This window comes from Pteropus medius, unplaced genomic scaffold, assembly GCF_902729225.1.
Source record: "Pteropus medius unplaced genomic scaffold, Ma_sr-lr_union100, whole genome shotgun sequence".
NCBI classification, from domain to species: domain Eukaryota; kingdom Metazoa; phylum Chordata; class Mammalia; order Chiroptera; family Pteropodidae; genus Pteropus; species Pteropus medius.
In genome coordinates, this window is record NW_024354503.1 from 14,303,049 (window position 1) to 14,324,022 (window position 20,974).

Here is a 20,974-nt window from a genome sequence, read left to right on the forward strand (position 1 = left end):
AATTAACACGTGGCTGTTATTCTTCTTCCACCAGACTTTATGAACCAATTCTGAACTCTGGGGGCAGAAATTATGTTATGCTCTGGTTTCTACACGTCAGGAATTCAGACAGGGCATAGAAGAAATGGCTTGTTTCTGCTCTATAATGTCTAGGGCCTCTTAGCTGACACCAAAGTTCAGAATTGGACATTTCTATGGATGTTAAAACTTTTAGAGGTCTCAAGCAAACAAATCCTAAATCTGAACACATTTTCTTATTATTAAAAATTATTAGGGTAACATTGATCAACAAAATCCAGTTACGTTTCAAGTGTACAATTCAACAGTATATCATATATATACTGCATTGTGTTAACCACCCAGAGTTAAATTTCCTTTCGTCACCAAATATTTGACCACTTTTATCCATATCTACCTCTACCCATTCCCCCTTCCCTCTGGTCACCACTAATCCACTGTCCATGTCCACGAGTCTGTTTTGTTGACTTCTCCTTTCTTCGGTTTTAAATACAAAACTATAGTTGGCATCATCTACATAATTTGAACAAATCTACTCTGTCAGATATTAAGTTTCCCTGCAAGGGCTACTCTGGGAGCAGAGAGTAAATTATGTTTCATCTTCCAGTGAATCCATGATACATCTCCTAGAGATAGGCCATATGCATCGCTTCTAAAATCTGGTCCAACTTGTTTAGCCACTGCATTATACCAGGACAATTCTCAAGTACATTCAGCCAAAGGTTCATGGTGGGAGAAGAGGCAGAGGCAGAACATCAACTGACACTTGGTGGGAAAGGATGACATTTGCTCTTCCATGAATTTAGTTTTAAAGGTTCATCAATAGAAGATATATTCCCAAATACAGACAAGACCTTCGTAATTATTCATGAATCAAAAAGGTGAATTTCTCTGCTCAAGACCTCAGTCAGCCCCAAGCTTTGACTCCTAGTCTCACCCTCCACCCTACAGACCTTAAAGGTCTTATCTTAGCTCATCCCAATCCATTCCTGGTTTCTGGATGTAGCACAAGTGCACATTTGTGTCCCTTCCCAAATTTATATGTTGAAACTTTAACTCCTAATGATAGGAGGCGGGGCCATTGGGTGGTGCTCATAAGCCCTCAGTAATGGAATTGAGGTTTCATAAAAGGGGCTCCAGAGTGATCACCAGTCCCCTCCCACTTTGTGAGGACACAGGGAGAAGGCTCTGGCTATGAACCAGAAAGAGGGCTTCACCAGAAGGTGACCATGTTGGTGCCTTCCAGCCTCTAGAACTGTGAGAAGTAAATTTCTATTGTTTAACCAAACAAAAAAAGTTTTCTTTAAACCTTCAGTTTATGCCAGTTTTTAGAGCGTTGAGTCCCTCAGGTTTATTAGGTACAATAATATAAAGAGTTTTACTTAAAAACTATTTAAGTGTTCCGGGATTGGTCTGGTCTGAGATTTCAGACCCCGTGGAGGCTGGCTACAGTGGGAAAACAAAGGCTGGACCTTGGAGTTGGCTTGAACATCAATTTCATTATTTGGTCATATCCTTTCCTTATCCTCATGAGATCTGTCATTTATCTGCAAATAAGATTTAATTGCATTAGTTGTTTAGTGTTCCTTCATGACTCTATTTTGCACACCTCTCTAGAATCAATAAAAACAAAACAATGAAATCAAACTAGCTGCTTCTGCTGCTTATTTAAGTTGAAAAAACTCAATCTAATAAAGAGTAAGGAAAGGACAGTGACTCACTGCCCGCACAAGACACAGCCACCAGCAGCCTTTCCCAGGCACAGGTGGAGCTGGAAGAGCCCGGGGAGAGCAGGGCACACCACATTTCTAATCAGAAACCACACAGAGCTGCGGATTCTGAGCAGAACATGTTCCTTATATCCAGCAAGTTTAATCTAAATCAGCAATTCTCGCTCTTGGGATCTCAGAATTCCTCTACACTTTTAAAAACTGAGGATCTCAACAATTTTTTACATTGAATCCTATCTATTCATACTTACTGTAGTAGAAGTACAAACTGAGAGAGGTTTTAGATATTTACCTACAAATTTATTTTTAAACAATAAATACTTTACTAGAGCAAGGGTAGGCAAAGTTTTTCTGTAAGGCCAGACAGTAAATATTTTAGGCTTTGTGGGCCATATGGTTTCTGTTACAGCTTCTCAACTCTGCTGTTGTAGTGTGAAGGCAGTCAGACAATATGTAACAAATGAGCATGGCTGCATTCCAATAAAATTTTATTTACAAAAAACAGGCATGGGCCATAGTTTGCTTGAAAACAAGCCTCAAAAGGATTAAACTTATCTGCAAGTAAATTAACTATCTGCTAAATAAAGCCAAATATAGAGAAAACAAAAGCCTGCAACGTTAACATTCACAATGCGTACCATCCTTTGTAGGTACTAGACTTGTAAAGAACTGGAAAATGACCAGGAACCAGGAGAAAAATCAGTCAACAGAAATAGACCCAGAAGTGACAGATGATTAAATTAGAAGATAAGGATGTTAAAGCACCTATTATAAACATGCTCTATATGCTCAAGGATGTAGAGGAAAATATGAATATAGTGAAGAGAGAAATGATGTAAAAAAGAATAAAACGGAACTGCTAAAAAAAACATAATATCTGACATGAAAATTTCACTGCAAAAAAATAACAATTAGACACTGAAGAAAAAAAGATCAGGAAACTTGAAGAATTGCAGTATGATTTACACAAAATGAAGAACAGAAGGAAAAAAAGGAATAATTTTTAAAAACAGAGCCTCCGCGACCTGCGGAATGACACTCTAAGACACATGCCTACCCCAACCAACAACATACCTATAAAAACCCACTTCACATAAAGATACAAAGAGGTTAAAGGTAAAAGAATGAAAAAGATACATCATGCAAACACTAAATATAACTGTAGTAGCAATATTAATATCTGACAAAGTAGGCTTCAGACCAAAGAATGTTGCCAGATATAAATAACATTTCATAATGACAAAAGTGACAATTCAACAAGAAAACATAATAATCCTAAATGTGTATGCAGACAAAAACAAAACTTCTGAACGGAAGTAAAAACTGACAAACTGAAAGGAAACATGTGCGAATCCACAATTACAATTAGTGACTTTAACACACCACTCTCAACATCTTACAGAACAAGTGCAGGGAAAAAAGCATTTAAAGATATAGAAAACTTTAACTCTACCGATCAATATAACCTAATCGGTATTTATAGAATATTACAGGCTGCAGAATACACATTATTTTCAAGCGAACAAGGAACATTCACCAAAATAGACCATATGTTGGGTCATAAAACAAGTTTCAATGAATTTAAAAGGACTGAAATCATCCAGAGTATGTTCTCAAATCATAATGGAATTAGAAATCAATAACAAAAAAAATTAGAACAGTGTTGTGAGTAGAAATATAATGCAAGCCACATATGTAATTTAAAATTTTCTACTAGCCACATCTTTAAATGTAAGAAAAACAGGTGTACTTAATTTTAATAATATATTTTATTCGACGCACAATTATCAAAAATATTCTTATTTCACCATGTAAGCAATATTTAAAAATTACATTTTTAAAAATTCATACTAAGTCTTCCAATTCCAGTAAGTTACTTACGACACATACCAATTTGAACCAGACACATATCAAGTGCTTGATAGTCACAATGAGGCCAGTGGATACCATACTGGACAGCGCAAGTCAACACGGTAAGTTAACAAATATAGCCAGTAACATTTAATACCCATATATTACTGTTGTACTTTTTTCCCAAATGAAAAAAATCTTGCCTTGAGACAGACTTTTTAAATGTGTAGGTGTAGCTAAAAAAATGTTAACCCGTTAATCGTCAAGGTTGCTAATTTGTCTTCAAAATATTACCCCTTTAGCTCACCCACTACTGTAGTGAGCAAAGCCCTTCCCGGTTTTAGCCGCTGTTCTCAAATTGGTCTACAACTCACTCCATGAATACTTGTTAGCCTCTTTAAGTTTCTCCTGTTCTTAGGTTTGTCAGATGCCCCACTTTCTTTTTTTTCTGCAGACATAACAGCACACAGGTCTCCGTGCCTACTGGTGGTTTATCCCCACCCACACATATTTTGCAAGTTCATGGGGATGGATACTTGTCACCTAGTTGTTGTAAATGTTGTCCAGAGGGGTTTGGCTGCTATGATTTCATGCGGAGAGTAAATCAAAAAAGTATTCCAGTCATCATTCCAAGATCTGATTTTGTAAAATATATGCATGTATTGCTGATAAAAATAACCTTTTTTAAAGAGATAATATTATTAAATTCCCTTGATCTTTATCTTTGGCTGAAAATGTTGAATAAAGGGGACCCAGAGAAATAATGGGTATTACAGGAAGGGTAAGGAAGGAGGAAACATTTCCAAGAAATGCTCTAAGCACAGGAGGCCAGGCAGAGATGAAAAACCTGGATCCAAAACCACAGATTGGCCGCAAGGGACAAACACCAGATGAAATAAACAGTTTTGAATAGTGAAATAGGATGCATACCCTGGAGATACCCCCGAGGCTAAAATAGAAAGAGTCCCCTTATCATGGTGTAAAGGAGTTGTTTATGGAATTAAAACCAGTTCAGACACTGGTTTCATTCTTGACTTAGCCACTAAGGAAAAGAAAGGCTCAAGTATGATTTTAGAAAACAATGGTTGTAGTGCCAGCTGCAAATCCACCTTTTCGCCCTGCTTCATGATACTGGAGTTGTAAAATCTATAAACATTTCTCATTTGCCAGTGACACAATGTTAGGCGTCAGAAGGCGGCACTGGAAGGACCCTGCAAACCAAAAGGGGCTTCACTTTTCGTTCCAGTCTTTCCCTCTTGCTCTTACTGTGTCACTGTCAGCATGTGACTTCCCTGCCAGCAGGAGGCTGCTCTGCCAGTAATGTGTGAAAGAGCCAGTAGCATACATTCTCCAGTTTTGCTGGCACCCCAGAGGCAGCTTTCCTCCAAGTGTCACCCGCACCCCAGCAAGTGACTTCCTATAGTTTCCCTGCCTCTCACTTCTAACTGTGGGACCTCAGCAAACTTCTCCATCCTGTGGGCCACACACATCCTCTTCAACGAGATCTGAATCTCAGCCTTGCAGAGAAGGGCAGGGCTCTTCCAAGTCTATCCCTTCCCTGAGTAGTACTCCCCACATCTACTAGTCCTGTATTCTCTTAAAGATGTCTTAGACCCTTTGGTGGTTAATCCTGTTACTAGTTAATAATTCTTCATATTGAATTTTCCCTGTTCAAATTATTGGTATGATTTCTTTCTCCTGAATAGATCCTGAACCCTAAATGATACCATAATCATTTGTAAAATTTAAAAGAGGATGTATATTTTCTAAATCTCTAAGAAAATTAAAGCAGGAAATAAGTCCATTTAGGAAATGAGAGGCATCAGTGAGAAAGCGTAAAACATGATCACAGATGACTAAAGTCAGTAATTAACAGAAAAGCAAATGGATCAGACTCCACTATTAAAATGCAGACTCTCCAAATGTGCTGAAATATAAAAATTTTTAGTTGAAGAGACAACTAAAAATTATATAAAAGTTAAAAATAAAAGGACAATTTATCAAGCAAATATAAAACAAAAAAAGAGAAATATTCTAATATCCAAGAAGTAAAATTCAAGGCCAAAAAACGAATAGGACAAAAAGAGTAACTTTATAGACTAGTAAGTCTTCTATATGAATTGTACACAGCAGACACAAATACTGTACACTAAATAACAGTATCAAACTATACAAAGCAAAAGCACCAGACGAGACTGAAATAACTATATTAAAAGAGACTTTAAAACAATGCTATTAATCTATCGTAGTTTATAACCAAACATAAGAAAATAAAATTTGAATAATTAAAGTGGTTGGATACACATTCACCTGTCCCACACAAATTGAATAAAACTTTATTTAAAAATCCACAGAACACTTTTTTAAAATGCTAGGCCCCAAAAAACCTCAATAAATTCTAAAAATCAAAACTACACAAGCTGTATTTTCTTTCTGCAAGGGAAAAAATCCTCCAAGTAGCTAAAACTGGGGGGTGGGGGGCGGGGGGAAGCCAACCACAAAGAAGTTTTTAAATATTCTTAATTATTTAACCAAAAATTTAAAACACAACAATAAAGTACTCAGAAAATAAAACACATCAGCATAGCTGGGATGTCAACATGTTTGAAACCAGAGATATGCAAAAGCCTTGAAAGTATTCATTTGTACACAAACAAAAACAAAAAATAAGCACTAGACTCAAAAAGTTACAGGGAAAAACTTAGAGAAAACAAAAATAATAAACATAAAATGAGAAATTAACATATTTTAAAACAAAATCACAATTGATAAGCAAATCCAAACTGGTTTAAAAAAAAAGACACCTTTTCCAAGTCTAATCAAAGAAAAAATAAGAAATGTTAGAACAAGAAAAGGTAAATTTCTTAACTTAGAAGTAGCAAATTTAATAGAAATTTTTCATTCTTTCTACTAAAATCCTCTGCTAATAAACGTATTATTCAAAAAAATGAAGTTTGTTAAAAAGTATGTTACCTAAATTTAGTAAATAATAAACACAAATGGTGAAATACATTTTAAAACAAAGTTTGAATTTAAAATTAAATTTAAAAACAGATGACATACTAATAGCCACAGAAGACACTCACTGACAGTTATCAAAAAACTATTTCCAAAAAGGGCTCTGAACTCAAAAGTTTTATAAGCACAGTCCTTCAATCCTTCATGGAACAAATCACTCCCTTGCTATAATGTAACCTGCTTAATGCATAGAAAAATATATATGGTTATCCTATCCGCTTTATAGAGCTAGCAAAATCCCTATGTCGAAACTTGGACAACAGCCCAAAAGACCAAACTCATGTAAAAATGCAATTTTCCTAAGTAAAATATTAGCAAATCAAATTCTATAGTACCAAATTCTATAGAGGCAGTCACATTTTATGAAAAATGCACTCCAGAGGACATCACGTATTTCGAAACTTTAATTTTCCCTGAAAAATAAATGTAAAAATAGGGAGGGTACATGGTTGGACTACATAAGTCAATAATCACTGTACTGTACTTTTTCTTTGAGACTGCTTTTTCTTATTATTTCTAAGATTTCAAAAAAGGCTCTTGCTCATAGTGGTGGTTTCTTTTAGATCTTTATCACATTTAATTTTGTCTTAAAGTTACTGAGACTTGAACATGCTTTCACGCCAGTTTTAACACTACCACTTAATGAACGCCTCTAAGAGAATAACTGTGAATGTTAAAATAGTCACCAAAATTGGCCTCCCAGTGTTGCTGGTAAGGAACCCTGGGCTTTACAGGATACGAACAAAGGATGATGGCATGTCCATTTGCCAAAGTTGCACCGTTATGTGGCAAAAGCATGAGCAGTTTACAATGCACTGAGACTGCCAGTTTTGAAATAATGCAATTCTTGGCCTTTTTTAGGCCACAAGTACGTGCATTACTTCAAATTTTGAAAGCAAAGTGAGCCTTTACCAGTATTATTAGATCAACAATTTTAAAACCTTATAATTCAAGTCTATATAAGATGCAAGTAAACTGTAAATCCTTAAAAAAAAATTTTTTTTAATTAAGTTTCCTGATTCCAGAAATTCAATGATTCAATATTGGAAAAATCTATTAATATGTCATCCAGAAATTAAATTTTAAAAACTATACCCAAAAAACATATTTGACAGAATTCCAGAGCCATACCTAATTCAAATTCTTTAAAAACTAAGAAAAAAAAGAGGGTAATTTCCTTGCTAAATGAAGAATGTCTGACTCAAAACAGCCAATGTAACAATAAAACTCTATGGACGTTCCCATTAAAATCAGAACCAAACAAGAATGTCTACCACCATCGTCGTCACTTAACATTGTTCTAAACATTTCAGCCAAAGAAACACGCAATAAAATTAAATGTAACTATTAGAAGAAACATCATTCCTTACAGATGATATCAAAGTATTTCTTAGAAAATCCATGCAATTACTGAAAAAAATGCCAGAATTAAGTAGATACCAGGAAAACATACATTTATGGTCTGATGAGACTACAGAACTATTACTGCTCAAATCTTTCCAGCTGTTTCCATCAGGATTGTTTCTATCCTAGTTTGAGTCACTATTATTGTTTGCCTGGATTACTGCATCAGGGTCCTAAACTGGCTTCCCTATCTTCAGCCCAGTGTGGGTGTTTCCAAAACAAATCTGATCATATCATTCCTTCACTTAGAATTTTCTCATAGCTTCCCATCAGTCAGAATAAGATCCAAATTCCTTACCACAGTCTTATAAATATGGCCCTATACAACCAGGCCTTATACAAATGCCATTCTTGACGCTCTAGCCACACTGACTTCCTTTGTTTCTCAAATACACCTTTGTGCTAGTTCTTCACTCAGCTGGCATTGTTCTTCCCTTGAATCTCACAAACATAGCTCCTTCTAAGGTGTCAGTCACATCCTATCTTAAATGTCACCTCCCTAGAGAGCTCTTTGATCATCCAACCTAAAGGAACCAGCCAGCTCACTATTTCCCAACACCTATTTTAGTTCCCGCCATAGAAGCTAAAGCTCATGATCTAATATTTTTTCCTGCATGTTTAGTATCTTCTCCCAATAATGTCACCTCCATGAGAGCAAGAACTGTGTCTTAATAACTGTTTAACTCTAGCACTTAAATAAGTGCCTGGCACATAAGAGTCACTCAGTAAACATTTGAATTTTAGCTGTCATTCTCAATAGACTATAGCTCCACAAAACAGGAACCATATTTTATTCACTGTTTTATCCCCAGGACTCTGACACTGAGTACACAGTCAATAGATGGATGGATGGATGGATGGATGGATGGATTCCTCCTTCCCTATTAAGATTGGGCAAACTTTTTTGGTGAATCCAACACATTGTTGGCCTATACTGAACTTGTAGCCAACTAATACTGTTGTAAATAATTTGATATGAATTGCTATAAAGTTAGATCTTCTCACCTCTACCCATCCATTCCCCAAATTCTACACTTGTGTAATTGACTTAAAATAAACACAGAGCTTTAATAAAGTTTGACAGCTTGTTGAAATTAATCTTTAAAATACCTTTGTCAAATATTTACAAGAAAATAACACATCAAGAAAATTTAAATCTTTTCGGTCCTAATCCATAAACTGTGTAAGTAGCTGGGCAGAGACAAGACCTTCCTTAAAGTTATATTGAAAAAAAATGAGGTATTAAAAAGTTAATCTATTTTGTCAGTGTATAGACAAATGACCATTTTATGCTAAAATGGTCAAAACTAACAAAGCCACAAAAGGATTGCCTCTTAGAGACTTAAACTAAGATATTGGATTACCATCTTGATTACCAGGAGTTATTAAAATATGACACAGTATACATATTTGCTGATTTGGGGGGCACTCTAAGTATCTAATTACTTCAAACAAAAGGCTACATTCTCAATTTTTTATATTGTTTTTATTCAAGAGTATACTCACAGGCTGGCACTTTAAAATCAGGCTTTTAAAAATAAAGGCCAAAACTGAAAAAATTTTGCAAATATGACACTGCTATAAGAATGATCGTCTTAATAATTTAAACCCTAAAATGTCCTGTGGAGTTAAAGTCTTTATACATAGAATGTGTAAGATTGATATCATTTAAAATAAAAAAAAAAAACACCGATCTTGGTCGAATTTGTCAATGAAGATAAACATCGGTTTCAGCCTTCCAGATATGAAAACCAGCAATTAATTCATCTTGTGACAGAATATAAACTGTGCTTCAGAATTTGGCCTTTAAAGTCTCTTTCTCCAGCAGCAAATCAGCATATCTATGCTGAAGTTCCTTTTCTCTTTCTTGTTGTCGCTGTACATCTTCTTTTAGACACTTGAGGAAACAAAAATGTTAAATGATTATTTCATATGTAAGCATACTGAAAATCAAAAAGGTCTTATGGTACTTTATCATCTTACAAACAGCTGAGTTGAGTCACGATTCTTAAAGCAAGTAGTCCCCAAAGAGAGACAAAAATAGCAATTATGTTTCCTATAAAACAGGTACTACTACAGCCATTCTTCGGTCATATGAACGACTGCCATCTTTTTGTAAAATTTCTCTTCTACCTCAAATAAACAAGCCATTATTGTCCTCTCACTATCCACAAATGCATTTAAATAAGCTCTGACTGCTCTTTATCTGAGCAGAGGCTAACATGGACACTTGAGAAATAAAGTTAAACCAAAAGAATCTGATGTTTTGCAATGACTAGCTACTCCCAGCATCCTAAGTTACTAAACAAAAAGACACTGGTTTAATGTACCTCGGAGAGCTATATGAATGGGATGCAATTAACTTTCAGGGGACAAATCAGAAGGGTTACTTATTCCATTTCATAATATATCTTTAGATAAAACAGAAAATGAGTAAAGGAAAAGCTTTTGTATACACCACTGGCCTGGTGTATCCATCTACATCCAGGCAATTCTAGATCAGAAAGTCAAAAAGTTTAGGCTCTCACTGAAAAAAGTTGACAGTATCAACTTCAGAAGATAGCCTGCACAGGAAGAAGAAAAAAAAGTGCTGGATAATTCTTTGCAGCTCTCTTTCTAAGCAATGCTGCAAGACAATAATGTTACCTCTAGCCTCCGGGGAATAGCAGAATCTTCATGTTTCTTGAGTTCTTCAAAAGTGCGTAACTCTAAGTAAGCCTGCTCAATTTGGTCCCATAAGTCATTCAACTGTTTCATAAGCCCCATAGCACGAGACTGGTAACCCCCAAGCAAAATTTTCATCTTCTTTTCCATCTTTGCAGCTCTCTTGGCTTCTGTCGTCATGTGACCCCTATTTATCTGGGGCGGGGGGAGAGGAGGAGGAGGAGGGAAGATATCACATCAGCACACATGAAAAGCAGGCTAAATAACAGGACTAAAAGGGCACTTATTGGTTCATCTACCATCTCAAAGCAGAAATACTTTAGAGTTCTTTATACTTCAGCTACCGTAACACAAAATTACAATAGTCTTGCACCTGAAGGGTTTTACAGGTTAGTCCCAAATAATCTATTTATAACTTCACTCCTGATTCAATCTCAAAGGAGGCTTGAATTTCATAGTATGGAAAAAACTAATTTCTTCTTCTGAAAATAACTTCAGCCATCATTAATCTGCATTGATTTTGGCAGCAACCCATCTTCACCACCTATATCTCAAAAATGCACCTCTACATTATATATGTAGTACATTTTAAAACTGAATAATATGCAATTAATGAACCATAGTTGTGATCAAAACATAACTCCTCAAACTATAAAATTACTAGATTTTTACAATGTAATAACCCTAAATTTGGCATAAAGCCTATTAAGGAAAGAGAGTATCACATTTGGCAACAAAAAAAATTTCATTTTTGAGGAGTAAAAGGATACTATAAAATTAAACGAAATGACAGTTTTCCTATTAAATATGCATACTGAGCACAGGTGGGCTGCCTCCTCAGCTCATTCTAAAATTAGGGGAATAGAATTAAAAATGTATAAACTCACAAAAGAACAAGACAGGGACAATTAACAGTTGAACAAAATTCTAAAGCTGATGCATAGAAGCAGAGAAAGCCCCACCCTAGAAGGTCCAAAGAGAAGTGGATGAGAAGGGAGTAGGTATGTAATGCAGACTCTCCCTGGCATAATACCTTCTCTAGGTGTATATTCTACATCCTACAATATAATTGCTTCATAGTTTAAAATGATCTGCAAATGCTTGTTTTCAACATGAAATACTTAAAATTGTGAGGTCAAAGCCTTAGGAATACTTAGTAAATTTGTGTTGATTTCTTTGTGTCTGTCTGTTCCTCTTTTCCTCCCTCACTTCCTTTCTCTCTCTGCTCTCCCTCCCATCTCCTTCTCTCTCAACTGATTCCATCAAGTGGCATCCATAAGTAATCAAAACTAAGCAGTTTCAGCATAATGGATATTCTGTAATACTGTAATTCACAGTAATGTAACTGAGAGCACCCTATAACATGGAAGACAGTATGACAATGTTAATACTGTTTTTTTCTGAGATACTGAATGTGGGGGTGGTGATAAATAAGCAGAGAAGGTACCGAAGGAAAATGTCAAATGCAAAAAGCTGACATGAAAACTGTACCTAGGATTTTTTTAAATATTTAGAAACAATATAATCTCCTAAACAAATATACAGCTTTCCATGACAGCTTTGTAACATCCCCTCCAGTGCATAACATCTGATTTAAAAACAAACATGTCAATTTCAATGCTTTGTGTTAAGTTAGAATATATAAGAACACCAAACACTAAAGTATTACTCAAAATATAAAGTATACTTCTAATGGAAAAATCTCCAATTTAGTTTATTAAAAGTCAAAGTCAAATGAGCCATTGGGAAGGGGGGAGAGGGGAGGACATGCTCATGTCTGTACATTAAGAACATGAGATCAATCTAAAATGAATTTAAATGAAGCTCTTTTAAAACCGGTCATATCTTCAGCATTTTATAAAAGTTAATAAGCTTTTTATTCCTCTGCAATTCACTTGAAGAATAAGCCATGAATAAATAATGTCCTTTATAAAGAGCCATTTTCTTCTAATAACAAATCAACGTTAAGTCCCACGGCAAAGATATATCTCATGAGTCAGGAAATACTGGTGAAGTCAAGCAACACAGTACCGTGGGTAACTTACTCTTTCTACCTAGCACTGCCACCCAGATGTTCTGAGTTGATGCAAGTTATCTAACCTCTGTGTCTCCATTTCTCGAACATCAGTAAAATGGCAGTCTTTGCTAGAAGTTATTATAAAGCTTAAATAAGATAATGTTCATGAAAAACCTTAGCTGCCCAATGACTGGCACACAGTAAGTGGTCAATAAATGTTAGTTCTGACTACAATTATTTTACAGGCATTAAAAGTTTAACCATTTTTGCTCTCCTCTCTTAATGAACCAAGGGACGAAGGATGAGGCTTTAAAATTCTCTTTAAAATTCCAACCTTAATTTAAAAAATGACATGGACCCCTTCCTGGAAATAAAGCAAAGGAAAAAGAGCTGTTCCTTATTTTAAGTCAGCAGTTTGCCTCTTGAGAACCACCACACCACGTAACACAACTGGAGCACGTCTTTTCAAGTCAGTGGTTTTCAACCCCTACTAAACTTTAGAATTACGTGTAGAAGTTTTAAAAATCTACCAGTGCAGGTGCCCTAAACCTAGGAACCCTTATTTAAATGGTCTCGAAACTTTGTATTTTTAAAGCCCCCAGGTGATTCTAATTGGCAATCAGGATGGAGAACGCTTTTCAGCCAGTCATTACAGAAGCTAGGTATCAGCTGTTTCCTCTTAACTAGACCTACCAAAAAGTCCTCATTCTCAGTAAGTGAAAAACTAAATCCACGAGTTGCATCAAGTTCCTTATACTACAATTCAGCATATTCTAATAATATCAACATTTGATACTCAAATTACATGTGGATTCAAACACCAAAAACCTTAACAGCATAAAATTTTAAATTAATACATTTAAGTGGGGTTTTCTCTGCTTTTTTAAAATTAGTCATACACAATAGATGTCAAATGATAATGTACACCTGAAAATTATATAATTGTATTAACCAATGTTACCCCAATAAACAATTAAAAATTAAAAAAAAATAAAAGAATATTTAAAGGAAAAAAGTCATACAAATTATCATTTTCATTGTTAAGATAATTCAATTAGCTATGCAGTGCACTCCATGGATATTCAATTTCCAATCTGATATAACAGCATAAAACTTAAGTTCAGAAAGTGTTTAATTAGTCATCAAGGCACATTTAGTATGACTGGTACCTTGCATCTGGGAATTACCTCACCTCAAACAGCTGAGTCATATATTATTCTCAGACTACCAAAGATTTTCAAACTGCAAAGATGCTAGTTTCCACTTAATGCCAACAATTTTATTGGCTTGAGCTTTATAAAAGTCTTCTGACTCAAATATTATGCTAAGGTTCTAGCAAATATGGAAATAAATAATACAAAAAAATTTTTCAGGAAAAAATTTAGTCAACTATATAAAGTTAGTCACTAAAATTATAAAGAATAGAATACAGCTTTTGATATTAGATTTTAGCTGTTACCTTATATCTGCCATATGATCATTAAAATGAGAAGGAAGATATCTGTATACTTTGTAAAATGCTCAACCTATGACTGCTCAGTGCACTTTAACAGGGGAAAAAAAACTACTAAAAAGTCTGGCCTTTTTTTAGCTAATAAATCTCAAGCATGAAATGCACATGCATACATGGGACAGAACTACCTTCAATTAGCCCCAAGTCCCCCACCCTACATTCATACATACACAGAAACAACATTAAAGTCCAATAGAGTATAAAACCTTATTGTTTAAAATACAAAGAATTGGGAAGAACCAGACTGATTCATATTTCTAAGCCTTTAAAAAAACACACACAGAATTAAGCATTAGCAACTGCCCTGAAGGACAACTCATTTTGGAAAAAACAATATTGGCTTACAGAGCTTCCACTGCATCTACAGCTGATTTACCAAAAGTTCTCCCCCAAAAATGATGTTCAGATCACTGTACATATAGATTTACCAAAAGTTTCCAAAAAATTTTTTTCAAATCCATAGAGATACACTTAAAGTCTTCTTAAAATATCTAACAAAGTTAGCAGTAACATCTAACAAAGTTAGTAGTGGAGCTAAGATTAAATATTCTGTTCACTTGTCACCAGACGAACCTCCCAAATATGATTATAATGGAAGTCTGTGCTTTAAATATGTATCGGCACTGAATTTCTAATAATCTTAAATAAAGTTCACTAAAACTATTAGAAATTTAAAATAGGACAACACTTGATATAATTAAAGCTGACTTCATCCAAAATGAAAGAGCAAAATTCAATTTAAAGAAATGAATGAGAATATACCTAGATATAAATATATAAGGAAACCAAGCTGACAAATTTCATGCCCCATAATTCTGTTTTATAATATAATGTCTGGAATTTGCTTCAAAATAATAAGAAAGGGGAAATAGATGAAACAAAGTAGCTATGAGTTAATGACTGTCATAGCTAGGTGAAAATACCTAAGGACTCATTACACTAGTCTACTTTGGGTATATTTTTACATTCCCATAATAAAAGATATTTTTTTACATTCAAGTTCAGTATTACTCTAAAGGCTAATTATTTTAAGATCGTACACCACAAACCATGAAATATCAATACAATGAAATATAATACAGACATTAAAATGTATGTCAACTATTTCAGCACACCAAAATGAAATGTGTAAGTAAAAATCTACAATCAACTAAGATCCATTTATACTAACCAAAATCTGATTTTTAGTCTCTCCTAAAACCAACCCATGCCTTGTATTTTGGACATTCATCAAAATGTACAGAATAAAAACTCAGCCACTCTCTTTCAAGGTGAAGTTACTTCTTGATACCTCAAAGTATCAAATCATTTAGATAACACTAAGAGTGATACAGACCTGAAGAGAAATGAGAGAGAATTGCCATTCGCTTAAACTTGCTATTTACTAGGCACATAGGATCTCATTTAATCTTACATTACCTCACTTCCATGAGATAAAAAACATTACCCTCCCAAATTTTATAGGTAAAAAAATTTGAAACTCAGAGAGGTTAAGTAACTGGCGCTGGGCCACACAGCCACTAAGTGATGAAGCTATACAGTTGTGTCCTACTTGAAAGTCCAACACATTAGGCCAAACCACTGCTAATAAACTGAAAGTTCTCCCTGCCTCAGCCCCCGAACCGCAAACATGCCTGAAGAAATTCAAGCTGTGGGACTAAATGGCTTAATGCCACCAGACAGTTCCCTGAAAAACAAATTATTCTAGACATATGTAAACAAGATCTTAACAGATCTGCCCATCATTCTTTCCCTGATTTAGACATTAACCTGGATGTATCCACATATATGAACTCTGACACTTCAGAAAAGCTTTTACTTTCCCTGACCTTATATTTTTAAATTCCTAATTATTTTATTCTGAACAAACTATAAAACTAAAGGAAAACAAACATCTCTCAGAAAATTTTTATGGGGAAAAAAATTACTTAATTTTTTAAGAAGCTGGGCAGACTATAACTCATGTGATTATTTAGAGATTTCACCAAAGCTAATCTTTGCCACAGACTTTAAATGAGAGTAAGTGATCAGGTTTCTTTTTATTTTTTAATGATATTTATATTACACTATTAAATGAACAAAATAGTGTATGATGGTCCCAATTTTAAACACTCTCCTCCTTTCATCCACACATAGTTATGTGTGGATGCACAAAGTAATCTTTTTCCTACCATATTTAATCATATGTATGTACGCACATATATAAATATAATATACATATACATACACACACCCCACAAAATGTTTAAGGTGATTATGTCTAAACGACACGTTCTTTTCCTAATTTTTTAATTTCTTTTAAAATTTTCTACAAAGTACATGTATTATTTCTAGAAAAATGCCCTACAAATGTTATTTTTTTAAATGCATAGAAGAGAAACTGTCTAAAAAAGACTGGCCTGAGACCAATGGAAAACTGATGGTCCCCAGGAGATGAATCAGTGGAACCATAAGTGTTTCCTTGGGTCATTACAAAAGGGGGCTGTATGGGACTTATAAAAGTGTAATTGTTACTTTCAAACTCACTAAGTTTGTTAAGGTTACTAAGCTTAAGTAATTCCAAAGTAAACACATTATCCTTGGGTTTCCAATACTGTCTTCAGTTAAAGTCTGTTACAGTGAGGTTCAGAAACATTAAGAGCATCCCTCACTGAAACTCTTGCTTGGGGGCCCAGAATATAATCTTATACCACTGGAAAAACAGGTTTAAGGATACCCAAAATAAATATAGAGTTAATGGCAGCTCCACTTCCCAGCCCATCATTCAGCAATATGATCCTGCAGTAGTAAAGATGTGGTTCAACCATCGAAATGTTTGCAAGCAACAAGAGTCCATGACTGACTCTTCTTTAAACTCTATACTGCTCACTAGCATTAATTTTTATCAGTGAAATTCTCTATATTGACGAGATACAAGTCCGACTAAGTGATTATTGCAAGCATCTAACAGAGTTAACAATTGTCAGAATGCATTCCCTGTAAAGCAAGCTAAGCAGTATAAAACTTTAATAAAAACCTTTCCAAGAACAGTTAAATACCAACAAAATAATACCGAAAGCACTTTACATCTGCCTAAGTTAGGAAATAAAATCGAACTGCAGGAAAGAAATTCAACTCAATGGTGAAGGCATGAGAGAAGCAATATGCTTGTACCAAGGAGACCTCTGGTCCAACTCTGGAGTTCTTGCTAGAAACATCCAAGAAATCTGCCAATGGTTTTAAGGGTCAGGGCAGAGCAGAACTTAAGAAACAGAGCATTCCAAAGTACTGGAACTTCTCTCCTGCACTCCACGTCATCCCCCACACGTACACACACACAGAAATATAAGCATAAACCTGCTGAGATACAACATATAGTCCTCCACCTAGAAGTGCCTACCAACTTAATCCCTACCCTAATTTTTTACTTTTTAAAGTATTAAGCGAATATTTTTCCTGTGTAAAAACATCTGACTTTATAATAAAAATCACTGAGAAAATGAGATCCATTGTGCAGCCAAATTTGCTAAAATATAACCATTTCAGTAAAGGCAGGGGTTCTCAGAGTGTTCTACAGATACACTGAGAAGGATTTTAAATGTGTTATCTGTGTTCTTTAAGTTACTTTATTTCCAAGAAGTCAATGTTACATAATATTTCTTGACTAAGTTGACTGTGCCAGTAAAATACAGGGAGAAGTATTACTTCTGGACCTAGTTTCCACCTCTAAGGAAAGCCTTCCCATTTTTATAGCTAACATGACAAAATCTACTTTTCAGCCAAACTTCCTCAACACAGCAGTTTAGATACTATTTCAAATACTATTAAATTTAATAGCAGGCCTAAATTCAGACTTCTCATTTCACTTTTGCACCTACTGGAAATTATTTCACTCAAAATAATTATGTCTTCAGACGATTTCCTATTTCCACTTAAAGTGGAAACAAATTAGAACACTTCAAATTCTATTTGCACTTCTCAAATACAGTAATGACTCATTTATCTGGCATCATCAGAAAATGAGGTTCTCCACATTAAGCATTCTCCAGATAACTGCAGTCCACAGGAGCAGGGAGCTCATCTGCCTGTTTCCTTTTGTATCCCTAGGGCCTGGACCAGGGGCTGGCACATAGTAGATGCCAATATTCACCGGACATGGGACTAAATAAAGTACTAACGTACTTTTATTTTTAACCATGTGGTAAAAACTTCTCTATAATTATAGCCATCCCTCTCTAAAAAAAAAAAAAGACACTGAACAGAAAGAGGCTACTCTCATTTATTTAGGCTATCACTATAGTCGCCAATCACTCTACCCTCCAACCATACATCCATAATGCCTTCACAGAAGCTATTAACATACAGACAGCTTTTTGCCACCATATTTAAGTGATCTCAACAGGCTATGCTTTCTAACTTTTCCTTTTCTAATATTACCTGTCATTTGTTCGTTGCTGCTGTCTTATTTTACATAAAAATGTTTGGCAAGTTTCTAAAATTAATTCTGCCTCCAAAGCAGAATAAAATACATGGACTTGGTTATAATTCAGAAGTCTTTCCACTTACTTCTGACCTGTGACTACATTCTGATTCTATTTATTTAAGACTCCTTGCACCACCTACCACATTCTACATAAAATCTGAGATGGTTCTATTAGTTTTAAATGACTATCTTAAGGATTTTCATTTAAGTTCTAAGTTTCAAATATTAATCATGAGTAATGGCTCAAAGACTAGCTCTAATATAAACCTCAGGGCATATTTTTTTAATCCATTTAAGGGACACCAACTACGACAAAGCTGGATTTCATCTTGCTTGATATGCTGTGATAGGGCCATAATTTAAATTCACTGTTTCAAAGTTCATGGCAGCAGAAATCAAACACACTAGCAGCCATAGTGTACTGTGCTTGCACAGAAAGGCATATCTCCCTGAACCTAAGAGTAGAAAGGATAATTTAAGTATAGTATTTAGTTTATACAATACAACTAGAGTTCCTTCCCCACAACAAACTTTGAATAATGTTTATAATTTAGCAATCAACTGAAATGATGAAAGAATTACCACAATTGAAATAAAATATTTATGTAGCTTAAACCAGTAGAATTATATCTTCAAAAACTGAAATAAGCTCAGGCAAACCTAGTTGTGAATTAGGGATGGATACAAATAAAATGGGGGATTTGTTTATTTGGGTTTTTGAGTCTCTTTTCTTCTTTTTAAAGATTTAATGAACTTTCATTTGAAATAAGCATAGTTTACTAAATTAAAAGATTTGATTACATATTCTTTAAAAGTATCTAGTTAGGTAAACAATAAAGTAAGTTATCCAGGAGTCAAGAAAAATTACTTCAGATTGTTTTATGAATATTCTTCCAAAATCACCAGTCCTTCCACAAAAATAGTTCAACGGAAGATTTCAGTTCCTGGTACTGAACTGAACAAAGAGAACCACATGTTTTTAATGGTTGCTCATAAACGACCCAAATAAATCTTCTAAAGAACAGCAGTGGTTCTTTCTGTACTTTTCCCTTCAAAACTCACAAGACCAATTCAACATAGAAATAAAAATTACTGTACTTTATAGCACTACTCAATTCATGACACATTTATTTGCTGTCATGAAAGTTAGTGCCTCAACAAAGTAAATGAGATTTAGGGAAAAACTTTTTTTTTATTTTTTATTTTAAGAGCACAAAATGTCCTTACCATTTGATACAGAGTTTTCCCACCTCAAATGAGAAGATTTTCAAACTAAGTGAGAGACCTAAGTATTTATATATAAATGTTACAAGAAAGATTTCCAAATAGCTTTCCAATCAACTATGATGCTGACCTTAGATCATAATTACACTGCTAACTACCATTTATAAGGAATGAAGCCTACACAACAGAAAATCTTAACTTAAGATTTAACTGCTGATGTTCTACTTTCCCTCGACTGAGAATTAAAACAGAGCAACAGCACACCCTAGTGGAAGTTAGTAGTATAACTAAGTAACACTGGATTGCTAAGGTTTCCTCCAAGATGAGAATTACTTCAGGAAAAAAACTAATTTTTCACTAAATGATAAAATATGTTCATGAGCATTAACCATTATGTGCCTACACATGTGCTCTGAAAGGTAAAATTAATCTAGAATAATTTCAATTTAAAAGATACTGCTTTTTCCAGCTCATTTCCCTAGCCCCACACAGTTCCAACCACCCCGATGATTTTATTTATTTACTATTTTTGATTTTAAACCTTAAAAATATTTTCAAATCTGCTTTCTGTAAAGGAAAACTTGCAATCACATAAGAGGCCATTTTCTGCATGAGACTGCCTGAAGCGACTCTTTCTTTTTCCCATTCCATTTTGGCCTCAGAAACTGAAGACCACCATTAAGAATCCACAAGGCAGTCTAGTGGTCCATGAACCACAATTTGCATGCCAATGGTAAAATACCTACACAGATTCTGGAATTCAAAAAATTCAGATTCTATTAAGAAACCACATGCCATCAAACTCCCACCTAGTACATTTCAACATTTTCACAGACATGAAAAAATCATGGAAGCCATTCTAGATAATCTAACTCTCTCTGCAACAAACTCAGGAAATCAGAGGATGAACTAAAAGGTATGTTTTGTAAATGCACTCTTTTGGCTATAGAAAAAAGTCTTGGTACCACTGAGATCCCTTCTTTGAGAAAACAAGCTACTCTAGCACTGATCTACATTGTTTTGAGTGACTAGTGTTAACTTCTTGGCTCCTGCTCCCACATCTAAAAGGTTCT

The 20,974-nt window shown here is 34.7% G+C and overlaps 1 protein-coding gene across 1 annotated transcript in view; it reads right to left on the minus strand.

Annotated features, from left to right (window-relative positions):
* Positions 1 to 9,069: 9,069 nt before the first annotated feature.
* The window catches only part of CDC5L (cell division cycle 5 like), a 38,652-nt gene continuing 26,747 nt past the window's right edge, over positions 9,070 to 20,974 (minus strand). Inside the window, exons 15-16 of the mRNA XM_039854690.1 lie at positions 10,668 to 10,880; positions 9,070 to 9,918 (exon numbers count right to left, since the gene is read on the minus strand). Of these exons, the coding sequence (XP_039710624.1) occupies positions 9,814 to 9,918; positions 10,668 to 10,880 (318 nt within the window). The 3' untranslated portion in view covers positions 9,070 to 9,813. The remainder of the gene's footprint in view (positions 9,919 to 10,667; positions 10,881 to 20,974) is intronic.